The 13,209-nt window shown below is 46.2% G+C and overlaps 1 protein-coding gene across 5 annotated transcripts in view; it reads left to right on the plus strand.

Annotated features, from left to right (window-relative positions):
• The window catches only part of nhsa (Nance-Horan syndrome a (congenital cataracts and dental anomalies)), a 112,746-nt gene that overhangs the window by 58,080 nt on the left and 41,457 nt on the right, over positions 1-13,209 (plus strand). For all 5 annotated transcript variants that reach the window (XR_011667924.1, XM_071342242.1, XM_071342244.1 and 2 more), the window contains one exon: positions 6,755-6,932. Coding sequence is in view for 4 of the 5 variants with exons in the window: in XM_071342242.1 (XP_071198343.1) it covers positions 6,755-6,932 (178 nt within the window). In the remaining variant the exon portion in view is untranslated. The remainder of the gene's footprint in view (positions 1-6,754; positions 6,933-13,209) is intronic.

Genomic DNA, 13,209 nt, shown 5'->3' on the forward strand with positions numbered 1-13,209 from the left:
GAGTGGTATAGTATGGGGAGTAGAGGAGAGTGGTATAGTATGGGGAGTAGAGGAGAGTGGTATAGTATGGGGAGTAGAGGAGAGTGGTATAGTAGAGGGGAGTAGAGGAGAGGTATATTATGGGGAGTAGAGGAGAGTGGTATAGTATGGGGAGTAGAGGAGAGTGGTATAGTATGGGGAGGAGAGTGGTATAGTATGGGGAGTAGAGGAGAGTGGTATAGTATGGGGAGTAGAGGAGAGTGGTATAGTAGAGGGGAGTAGAGGAGAGGTATATTATGGGGAGTAGAGGAGAGTGGTATAGTATGGGGAGTAGAGGAGAGTGGTATAGAATGGGGAGTAGAGGAGAGTGGTATAGTAGAGGAGAGTGGTATAGTATGGGGAGTAGAGGAGAGTGGTATAGTATGGGGAGTAGAGGAGAGTGGTATAGTATGGGGAGTAGAGGAGAGTGGTATAGTATGGGGAGGAGAGTGGTATAGTATGGGGAGTAGAGGAGAGTGGTATAGTAGAGGGGAGTAGAGTAAAGGTATATTATGGGGAGTAGAGGAGAGTGGTATAGTAGAGGGGAGTAGAGGAGAGTGGTATAGTATGGGGAGTAGAGGAGAGTGGTATAGTATGGGGAGGAGAGTGGTATAGTATGGGGAGTAGAGGAGAGTGGTATAGTATGGGGAGGAGAGTGGTATAGTATGGGGAGTAGAGGAGAGTGGTATAGTAGAGGGGAGTAGAGGAGAGTGGTATAGTATGGGGAGTAGAGGAGAGTGGTATAGTATGGGGAGGAGAGTGGTATAGTATGGGGAGTAGAGGAGAGTGGTATAGTATGGGGAGGAGAGTGGTATAGTATGGGGAGTAGAGGAGAGTGGTATAGTATGGGGAGTAGAGGAGAGTGGTATAGTAGAGGAGAGTGGTATAGTATGGGGAGTAGAGGAGAGTGGTATAGTAGAGGGGAGTAGAGGAGAGTGGTATATTATGGGGAGTAGAGGAGAGTGGTATATTATGGGGAGTAGAGGAGTTTGGTATAGTATGGGGAGTAGAGGAGAGTGGTATAGTATGGGGAGTGGAGGAGAGTGGTATAGTATGGGGAGTAGAGGAGAGTGGTATAGTATGGGGAGGAGAGGAGAGTGGTATAGTATGGAGAGTAGAGGAGAGTGGTATAGTATGGGGAGGAGAGGAGAGTGGTATAGTATGGGGGGGAGGAGAGTGGTATAGTATGGGGAGTAGAGGAGAGTGGTATAGTATGGGGAGTAGAGGAGAGTGGTATAGTAGAGGGGAGTAGAGGAGAGGTATATTATGGGGACTAGAGGAGAGTGGTATAGTATGGGGAGTAGAGGAGAGTGGTATAGAATGGGGAGTAGAGGAGAGTGGTATAGTAGAGGAGAGTGGTATAGTATGGGGAGTAGAGGAGAGTGGTATAGTATGGGGAGTAGAGGAGAGTGGTATAGTATGGGGAGGAGAGTGGTATAGTATGGGGAGTAGAGGAGAGTGGTATAGTATGGGGAGGAGAGTGGTATAGTATGGGGAGTAGAGGAGAGTGGTATAGTAGAGGGGAGTAGAGTAAAGGTATATTATGGGGAGTAGAGGAGAGTGGTATAGTAGAGGGGAGTAGAGGAGAGTGGTATAGTATGGGGAGTAGAGGAGAGTGGCATAGTATGGGGAGGAGAGTGGTATAGTATGGGGAGTAGAGGAGAGTGGTATAGTATGGGGAGGAGAGTGGTATAGTATGGGGAGTAGAGGAGAGTGGTATAGTAGAGGAGAGTGGTATAGTATGGGGAGTAGAGGAGAGTGGTATAGTATGGGGAGTAGAGGAGAGTGGTATAGTATGGGGAGTAGAGGAGAGTGGTATAGTATGGGGAGTAGAGGAGAGTGGTATAGTAGAGGAGAGTGGTATAGTATGGGGAGTAGAGGAGAGTGGTATAGTAGAGGGGAGTAGAGGAGAGTGGTATATTATGGGGAGTAGAGGAGAGTGGTATATTATGGGGAGTAGAGGAGTGTGGTATAGTATGGGGAGTAGAGGAGAGTGGTATAGTATGGGGAGTGGAGGAGAGTGGTATAGTATGGGGAGTAGAGGAGAGTGGTATAGTATGGGAAGTAGAGGAGAGTGGTATAGTATGGAGAGTAGAGGAGAGTGGTATAGTATGGGGAGTAGAGGAGAGTGGTATAGTATGGGGAGTAGAGGAGAGTGGTATAGTAGAGGGGAGTAGAGGAGAGGTATATTATGGGGAGTAGAGGAGAGTGGTATAGTAGAGGGGAGTAGAGGAGAGTGGTATAGTATGGGGAGTAGAGGAGAGTGGTATAGTATGGGGAGTAGAGGAGAGTGGTATAGTAGAGGGGAGTAGAGGAGAGGTATATTATGGGGACTAGAGGAGAGTGGTATAGTATGGGGAGTAGAGGAGAGTGGTATAGAATGGGGAGTAGAGGAGAGTGGTATAGTAGAGGAGAGTGGTATAGTATGGGGAGTAGAGGAGAGTGGTATAGTATGGGGAGTAGAGGAGAGTGGTATAGTATGGGGAGGAGAGTGGTATAGTATGGGGAGTAGAGGAGAGTGGTATAGTATGGGGAGGAGAGTGGTATAGTATGGGGAGTAGAGGAGAGTGGTATAGTAGAGGGGAGTAGAGTAAAGGTATATTATGGGGAGTAGAGGAGAGTGGTATAGTAGAGGGGAGTAGAGGAGAGTGGTATAGTATGGGGAGTAGAGGAGAGTGGCATAGTATGGGGAGGAGAGTGGTATAGTATGGGGAGTAGAGGAGAGTGGTATAGTATGGGGAGGAGAGTGGTATAGTATGGGGAGTAGAGGAGAGTGGTATAGTAGAGGAGAGTGGTATAGTATGGGGAGTAGAGGAGAGTGGTATAGTATGGGGAGTAGAGGAGAGTGGTATAGTATGGGGAGTAGAGGAGAGTGGTATAGTATGGGGAGTAGAGGAGAGTGGTATAGTAGAGGAGAGTGGTATAGTATGGGGAGTAGAGGAGAGTGGTATAGTAGAGGGGAGTAGAGGAGAGTGGTATATTATGGGGAGTAGAGGAGAGTGGTATATTATGGGGAGTAGAGGAGTGTGGTATAGTATGGGGAGTAGAGGAGAGTGGTATAGTATGGGGAGTGGAGGAGAGTGGTATAGTATGGGGAGTAGAGGAGAGTGGTATAGTATGGGAAGTAGAGGAGAGTGGTATAGTATGGAGAGTAGAGGAGAGTGGTATAGTATGGGGAGTAGAGGAGAGTGGTATAGTATGGGGAGTAGAGGAGAGTGGTATAGTAGAGGGGAGTAGGGGAGAGGTATATTCTGGGGAGTAGAGGAGAGTGGTATAGTAGAGGGGAGTAGAGGAGAGTGGTATAGTATGGGGAGTAGAGGAGAGTGGTATAGTAGAGGAGAGTGGTATAGTATGGGGAGTAGAGGAGAGTGGTATAGTATGGGGAGGAGAGTGGTATATTATGGGGAGTAGAGGAGAGTGGTATAGTATGGGGAGGAGAGTGGTATAGTATGGGGAGTAGAGGAGAGTGGTATAGTATGGGGAGTAGAGGAGAGTGGTATAGGAGAGTGGTATAGTATGGGGAGTAGAGGAGAGTGGTATAGTATGGGGAGGAGAGTGGTATAGTATGGGGAGTAGAGGAGAGTGGTATAGTATGGGGAGTAGAGGAGAGTGGTATAGTAGAGGAGAGTGGTATAGTATGGGGAGTAGAGGAGAGTGGTATAGTATGGGGAGTAGTGGAGAGTGGTATAGTATGGGGAGTAGAGGAGAGTGGTATAGTAGAGGAGAGTGGTATAGTATGGGGAGTAGAGGAGAGTGGTATAGTAGAGGGGAGTAGAGGAGAGTGGTATATTATGGGGAGTAGAGGAGAGTGGTATAGTATGGGGAGTAGAGGAGTGTGGTATAGTATGGGGAGTAGAGGAGAGTGGTATAGTATGGGGAGTGGAGGAGAGTGGTATAGTATGGGGAGTAGAGGAGAGTGGTATAGTATGGAGAGTAGAAGAGAGTGGTATAGTATGGGGAGGAGAGGAGGGTGGTAGAGGAGAGTGGTATAGTAGAGGGGAGTAGAGGAGAGTGGTATAGTATGGAGAGTAGAGGAGAGTGGTATAGTATGGGGAGGAGAGGAGAGTGGTATAGTATGGGGAGGAGAGGAGAGTGGTAGAGGAGAGTGGTATAGTATGGGGAGTAGAGGAGAGTGGTATAGTATGGGGAGGAGAGTGGTATAGTATGGGGAGTAGAGGAGACTCTTCTGTATGTACCAATGATGTCGCTCTTGCTGCTGGTGATTTTCTGATCCACCTCTACGCAGATGACACCATTCTGTATACATCTGGCCCTTCTTTGGACACTGTGCTAACAAACCTCCAAACGAGCTTCAACGCCATACAACACTCCTTCCGTGGCGTCCAACTGCTCTTAAACTCTAGTAAAACTAAATCGATGCTCTTCAACCGATCACTGCCGGCACCCTCCCGCCCGTCTAGCATGACTACTCTGGAAGATTCTGACTTAGAATATGTGGACAACTACAAATACCTAGGTGTCTGGTTAGACTGTAAACTCTCCTTCCAGACTCACATTAAGCATCTCCAATCCAAAATTAAATCTAGAATCGGCTTCCTATTTCGCAACAAAGCCTCCTTCACTCATGCTGCCAAACACACCCTAGTGAAACTGACTATCCTACCGATCCTTGACTTCGGCGATGTCATTTACAAAATAGCCTCCAACAGTCTACTCAGCAAACTGGATGTAGTCTATCACAGTGTCATCCGTTTTGTCACCAAAGCCCCATATACCACCCACCACTGCGACCTGTATGCTCACGTTGGCTGGCCATCGCTACATATTCGTCGCCAAACCCACTGGCTCCAGGTCATCTATAAGTCTCTGCTAGGTAAAGTCCCGCCTTATCTCTGCTCGCTGGTCACCATAGCAGCACCCACCCGTAGCACGCGCTCCAGCAGGTATATTTCACTGGACATCCCCAAAGCCAACACTTCCTTTGGTCGCCTTGGCGCGGCATGTTAAGGGGAGCGGAGTAGAGCGGGACGTCGTTGTAGAGCGGGACGGAGTAGGGAGTGGCGTGGCACGTCGAAGGGAGTAGAGTAGAATGTTATAGGTACCAATTGGATGTCTCCATCCACAACAACAGCTAGCTGTGGCGTGACCTTACAGCAAGTTCTTAACTGTGTTACACTAATAGTATATAGTATATCTCTCTAGTCACCCCCAAAACCAATTCTTCCTTTGGACGCCTCTCCTTCCAGTTCTCTGCTGCCAATGACTGGAACGAACTACAAAAATCTCTGAAACTGGAAACACTTATCTCCCTCACTAGCTTTAAGCACCAGCTGTCAGAGCAGCTCATAGATTACTGCACCTGTACATAGCCCATCTATAATTTAGCCCAAACAACTACCTCTTTACCTACTGTATTTATTTATTTATTTTGCTCCTTTGCACCCCATTATTTCTGTCTCTACTTTGCGCTTTCTTCCACTGCAAACCAACCATTCCAGTGTTTTTATTTTTTATTTTACTTGCTGTGTTGTATTTACTTCGCCACCATGGCCTTTTTTATATTTTTATTTATTTATACATATATTTGTTTGCCTTCACCTCCCTTATCTCACCTCACTTGCTCACATTGTATATAGACTTATTTTTTTCACTGTATTATTGACTATATGTTTGTTTTACTCCATGTGTAACTATGTGTTGTTGTATGTGCCGAACTGCTTTGCTTTATCTTGGCCAGGTCGCAATTGTAAATGAGAACTTGTTCTCAACTGGCCTACCTGGTTAAATAAAGGTGAAATAAAATACAAATACAAATATTCCAGTCTATGCTAGCAAAACAGTAGCTTAGTATCTGCTTCATCTGACCACTTTTTTATTGACCGAGTCACTGGTAGTTCCTGCTTTAGTTTTTGCTTGTAAGCAGGAATCAGGAGGATATAATGTTGGTCAGATTTGCCAAATGGATGTGTGCCAATATTAGAGTAGTTGGCTAGAACTGTGGTCAGGAGGGAGTTCATGGAGTTCATACCTGGTTAAATAAAGGTTAAATAAATAAATGTAAAAAATAATACACGATCACATATAAACATGTCTGGGATTCCTCTGGTGACCCACCTACCCTCAACACTTCTTATTCATTTCTCCTCTCTCTCTCTCTTATACCATGGTACTGTACTCCTCAACACTACTCATTCATGTCTCCTCTCTCTCTTATACCATGGTACTGTACTCCTCAACACTACTCATTCATGTCTCCTCTCTCTCTCTCTTATACCATGGTACTGTACTCCTCAACACTACTCATTCATGTCTCCTCTCTCTCTTATACCATGGTACTGTACTCCTCAACACTACTCATTCATGTCTCCCCTCTCTCTTATACCATGGTACTGTACTCCTCAACACTACTCATTCATGTCTCCCCTCTCTCTTATACCATGGTACTGTACTCCTCAACACTACTCATTCACGTCTCCTCTCTCTCTCTTATACCATGGTACTGTACTCCTCAACACTACTCATTCATGTCTCCTCTCTCTTATGGCCCTGCATGAAGTTTATATTTTTTGTTTTATAGATAGTTGAAATGTTGTCTTTGTGCATGTTGTAGGATACTTCTAACTGTGATTCATGTTTTTCATTAAATCACTATTATGGATCAATGACAATAATCCTAACCATCTGCATGTAAATCTGCTGTAACCCAGCTACATTAACCTGACCTTAACCATAACCCCTCACCCTAACCTTTACCACCATTTACTGTCTGTTTCAGGCTGCTCCTCCCTCTGAGAGTCTCGGCCAACGACCTGGCCACCCTGTCCCTAACGTTCCCTCCACGCTGGACAAGCAGACTAACTGGTCTAGAGTTCTCCCACTGCCCACACCTCAGGAGAGGATGAAGAGCGACTCACAAGTCATCACATCCTGCGTCATCCCAATTAACGTCACTGGTAAATACCATGCAGCTTCTTACCCCTTTGAATGCGTCCAACATGGCATTCTATTGCTCATATAGTGCACTACTTTTGACCAGGGCCAATGGCACCCTATCTCCTGTATAGTGCACTACTTTTGACCAGGGCCAATGGCACCCTATCTCCTATATAGTGCACTACTTTTGACCAGGGCCAATGGCACCCTATCTCCTATATAGTGCACTACTTTTGACCAGGGCCAATGGCACCCTATCTCCTATATAGTGCACTACTTTTGACCAGGGCCCACTTGACCAGTGTGTTTTCAGAGGTCTCCTCTGTCGCTGCATGTACCACAGCAGCCCTCATCGTTCTAACTGTCCGTCCCTACCTGTCCCTTATACTCAAGGGTGAAAGCTTATTGAAATTCTTATCGGTGGTGACAGTGTTTCCTAGTCTCAGCGCAGTGGGCAGCTGGGAGGAGGTGCTCTTATTCTCCATGGACTTTACAATGTCTCAGAACTTTTTCGAGTTTGTGCTACAGGATGCAAATTTCTGTTTGAAAAAGCTAGCCTTTTCTTTCCTGACTGACTGCGTGTATTGGTTCCTGACTTCCCTGAAAAGTTGCATATCGTGGGGGCTATTCGATGCTAATGCAGTACGCCACAGGATATTTTTGTGCTGGGCAAGGGCAGTCGGGTCTGGAGTGAACCAAGGGCTTTATCTGTTCTTAGTTCTACATTTTCTGAATGGGGCATGCTTATTTAAGATGGCGAGGAAATTACTTTTTAAGAATGACCAGGCATCCTCTACTGATGGGATGAGGTCAATATCCTTCCAGGATACCCAGGTCGATTAGAAAGGCCTGCTCGCAGAAGTGTTTTAGGGAGCGTTTGATAGTGATGAGGGGTGGTCGTTTGACCACGGATGCAGGCAATGAGGCAGTGATCGCTGAGATCCTGATTGAATACAGCAGAGGTGTATTTGGAGGGCAGGTTGGTCAGGATAATATCTATAAGGGTGCCCATGTTTACGGATTTATGGTTGTACCTGTTGGGTTCCTTGATAATTTGTGTGGGATTGAGGGCATCTGGCTTAGATTGTAGGACTGCCGGGGTGTTAAATATCCCAGTTTAGGTCACCTAACAGAACGAACTCTGACGATAGATGGGGGGCAATCAATTCACATATGGTGTCCAGGGCACAGCTGGGAGCTGAGGGGGGTCGGTAGCAGGCGGCAACAGTGAGAGACTTATTTCTGGAGAGATTAATTTTTTAAATTAGAAGCTCGAACTGTTTGGGCATAGACCTGGAAAGTATGACAGAACTTTGCAGGCTGTCTCTGCAGTAGATTGCAACTCTTCCCCCTTTGGCAGTTCTATCTTGAGGGCAAATTTGTACTTGGGTATGGAAATCTCAGAATTTGGTGGCCTTCCTAAGCCAGGATTCAGACACGGCAAGGACATCAGGGTTGGCGGAGTGTGCTAAAGCAGTGAGTAAAACAAACTTAGGGAGGAGGCTTCTAATGTTAACATGCATGAAACCAAGGCTTTTACGGTTACAGAAGGCAACAAATGGGAGTGCCTGGGGACACGCAGGGCCTGGGTTTACCTCCACATCACCCGAGGAACAGAGGAGGAGTAGGATGAGGGTACGGCTGAAGGATATCAGAACTGGTCATCTAGTGCGTTGGGGACAGAGAATTAAAGGAGCAGAATTCTGGGTGTGGTAGAATAGATTCAGGGCATAATGTACAGACGGGTATGGTGGGGTGCGGGTACAGTGGAGGTAAACCCAGGCACCGAGTGATGATAAGAGAGGTTGCATCTCTGGACATCTCTAGAGGTCATCACATTTGTGGGAGGTGGGACAAAGGAGGTATCTGAGGCATGTTGAGTGGGACTAGGGGCTTCGCAGTAAACTAAAACAATGATAACTATCCTAAACAACAGTATACAAGGCATATTGACATTTGAGAGAGACATAAAGTGAGGCATAAAGCAATCACAGGTGTTGATTGGGAGAGCTAGCTAAGACAACAATGGGTAAGACAACAACAGCTAATCAGCTAAGACAACAACAGGTAAAATGGCGATGAATGGGCAGAGAGGGTCAGTTAACTACACACAGGGCCTGAGTTCGAGGCAGGAGCCAACAGATAAACAAAAAATGAATAAACAAAATGGAGTACCGTGATTAATGAACAGTCCAGCAGGCATCAGCTATGTAGCCAAGTGATCATAGGGTCCAGTGAACAGCAATAGATGGAACAGGGAAGCCGCGGGGTAGTCGTTACTATGCTAGCACGCGGGAGACACGGTGTTTAAAGTTAGCAGGCCGGGGTAAGTTGAAGCGTCTGCTCCGACGTCCGGCAAAGGCCGGTTGAGGGCACAGCGGATGGCGTTACGTCGGCAGACCAGTCGTGGTGGTATGGCGGGGCGCCGTGTCGACAAAGGGTCCGGGCCAGATGGCGAGAGAGGTATTGTAGTTGTAGTAATTTAGTTTGCTAGCCGGGAGATGCGCCTGGCTCGCGGCTAACTGGTGCTAGCTTTGGGGCAGGGGCGTTAGCCAGTATAGCCACTCGGTAGCAGTTAGCTAGCAGCGATGATCCGATGCAAAGGTCCACAGCTTGCGGCAAGGATCTGATGGAGAAGTGGATTCTAGCCGTGTTGGGGTAGAGTCCGGGAGGCATCGGCTGAGTAGCCGAGTGATCACAGAGAAGGCTGGGAGGTGGGCCTGGCTCAGGTTTAGCTTCGGGGCTGGGCCACTCGGTGGCAGCTAGCTAGCTGTGATAATCAGCTTCGGGGCTGGGTCACTCGGTGGTAGCTAGCTAGCTGTGATGATCAGCTTCGGGGCTGGGTCACTCGGTGGCAGCTAGCCAGCTGTGATGATCAGGAGTAATGGACCAGGGTTTACGGCAGGAATACGGCATTGTAGTGGAGAAAACAGTCCGATACAGGCAGGCTGGCAAGTATTATCCAGGCTGAAAGCAGCTGGAGTCTGTGCCGAAGTTAAAGGCTGCTAGCAGTGGCTAACAATGACTAAATAGCTGGTAGCTAATTAGCTGGTTAGCTTCTGATGGCTAGCTACTAATGGAGGTTCTGGCTATAAGGTCTAAAAATAGCGGATCCGTGTCACATTAGGTGAAGCGGTTTACCGGAAGGTATATTTAATTTAAAAATGGAAAAGAGATTGAAAATAAATTTGAAATATATACAAAAAAGACGATAAATACAAAAGGAGAAGACGACGAACCACGTCTGCATGTCTACGCCATCTTGGAAGTAAGGCGTTATCGTCTGGTACGGCGTCACGGCAAAATAAATAGTGGGGGTACGCCGTACCAGTAAAACATGAGCCTATCACGATAATTAAAGCAAAATGTAAAGAAATCTGTAGGCTATGTACACCACTTTTTATTTATACAACATGTCAGAGTCATGAAAAATTAGCAAATGGATTTGACAACAGGTGGACAGCCTACGCTCCACAATGCGATGTGGTTCGATGAGAACACTGACATTTTGCCTCCACTGTTTGGAGGCTGGAAAAACGTTGCGAGTTGATGGACGTGCTCGAGTAGCCTAGTTAAGAAGCCCTTTGAAGTGATAGTTTGACAATCAGACGAAACATAATGACTGGTTGTATTTATGCCACAATAAAACGGCATCCTTTCTTTACGACAAGACCCACAGAGATCCTGTTGAATTTATCGGGATTCTATATGGAATTATGTGATTAGGCCCATAAAAAGATTTGGTGCTGTGCTTGCATATAGGAGGTCCCGTATTGGGAGGAAATTAATTATACTTTCACCCCTGATTACACTATCACCATACCGTAATATAGCATCACTACCCTGGTTATACTGTCTCCACCTGTCACCATACCGTAATATAGCATCACTACCCTGGTTATACTGTCTCCACCTGTCACCATACCGTAATATAGCATCACTACCCTGGTTATACTGTCTCCACCTGTCACCATACCGTAATATAGCATCACTACCCTGGTTATACTGTCTCCACCTGTCACCATACCGTAATATAGCATCACTACCCTGGTTATACTGTCTCCACCTGTCACCATACTGTATTATAGCATCACTACCCTGGTTATACTGTCTCCACCTGTCACCATACTGTATTATAGCATCACTACCCTGGTTATACTGTCTCCACCTGTCACCATACTGTATTATAGCATCACTACCCTGGTTATACTGTCTCCACCTGTCACCATACCGTAATATAGCATCACTACCCTGGTTATACTGGCTGTTACTGTCTCCACCTGTCACCATGCTGTATTATAGCATCACTACCCTGGTTATACTGTCTCCACCTGTCACCATACTGTATAATAGCATCACTACCCTGGTTATACTGTCTCCACCTGTCACCATACCGTAATATAGCATCACTACCCTGGTTATACTGTCTCCACCTGTCACCATACTGTATTATAGCATCACTACCCTGGTTATACTGTCTCCACCTGTCACCATACTGTATTATAGCACCACTTCCCTGGTTATACTGTCTGTTACTGTCTCCACCTGTCACCATACCGTAATATAGCATCACTACCCTGGTTATACTGTCTCCACCTGTCACCATGCTGTATTATAGCATCACTACCCCTAGTTATACTGTCTCCACCTGTCACCATACTGTATTGTAGCATCACTACCCTGGTTATACTGGCTACACCTGTCACCATACTGTAATATAGCATCACTACCCTGGTTATACTGTCTCCACCTGTCACCATACTGTAATATAGAATTACTACCCCTGGTTATACTGTCTCCACCTGTCACCATACTGTATAATAGCATCACTACCCTGGTTATACTGTCTCCACCTGTCACCATACCGTAATATAGCATCACTACCCTGGTTATACTGTCTCCACCTGTCACCATACCGTAATATAGCATCACTACCCTGGTTATACTGTCTGTTACTGTCTCCACCTGTCACCATACTGTATTATAGCATCACTACTCCTGGTTATACTGTCTCCACCTGTCACCATACCGTAATATAGCATCACTACCCTTGGTTATACTGTCTCCACCTGTCACCACACTGTATTGTAGCATCACTACCCCTAGTTATACTGTCTCCACCTGCCACCATACTGTAATATAGCATCACTACCCTGGTTATACTGTCTCCACCTGTCACCATACTGTATTATAGCATCACTACCCTGGTTATACTGTCTACACCTGTCACCATACTGTAATATAGCATCACTACCCTGGTTATACTGTCTGTTACTGTCTCCACCTGTTACCATACTGTATAATAGCACCACTACCCTGGTTATACTGTCTACACCTGTCACCATACCGTAATATAGCATCACTACCCTGGTTATACTGTCTCCACCTGTCACCATACTGTAATATAGCATCACTACCCTGGTTATACTGTCTCCACCTGTCACCATACTGTAATATAGCATCACTACCCTGGTTATACTGTCTCCACCTGTCACCATACTGTAATATAGCATCACTACCCCTGGTTATACTGTCTCCACCTGTCACCATACTGTATAATAGCATCACTACCCTGGTTATACTGTCTCCACCTGTCACCATACTGTAATATAGCATCACTACCCCTGGTTATACTGTCTCCACCTGTCACCATACTGTATAATAGCATCACTACCCTGGTTATACTGTCTGTTACTGTCTCCACCTGTCACCATACTGTATTATAGCATCACTACCCTGGTTATACTGTCTCCACCTGTCACCATACTGTATAATAGCATCACTACCCTGGTTATACTGTCTCCACCTGTCACCATGCTGTATTGTAGCATCACTACCCCTGGTTATACTGTCTGTTACTGTCTCCACCTGTCACCATACTGTATTATAGTATCACTACCCTGGTTATACTGTCCACCTGTCACCATGCTGTATTGTAGCATCACTACCCCTGGTTATACTGTCTGTTACTGTCTCCACCTGTCACCATACTGTATTATAGTATCACTACCCTGGTTATACTGTCGCCACCTGTCACCATACCATAATATAGCATCACTACCCTGGTTTTACTGTATCCACCTGTCACCATACTGTATTGTAGCATCACTACCCCTGGTTATACTGTCTGTTACTGTCTCCACCTGTCACCATACCGTAATATAGCATCACTACCCTGGTTTTACTGTATCCACCTGTCACCATACTGTATTGTAGCATCACTACCCCTGGTTGTACTGTCTCTTCCTGTCACCATACTGTATAATAGCATCACTACCCTGGTTATACTGTCTCCAC

The sequence above is a fragment of the Salvelinus alpinus genome, chromosome 15 (assembly GCF_045679555.1).
Source record: "Salvelinus alpinus chromosome 15, SLU_Salpinus.1, whole genome shotgun sequence".
Taxonomy (NCBI): domain Eukaryota; kingdom Metazoa; phylum Chordata; class Actinopteri; order Salmoniformes; family Salmonidae; genus Salvelinus; species Salvelinus alpinus.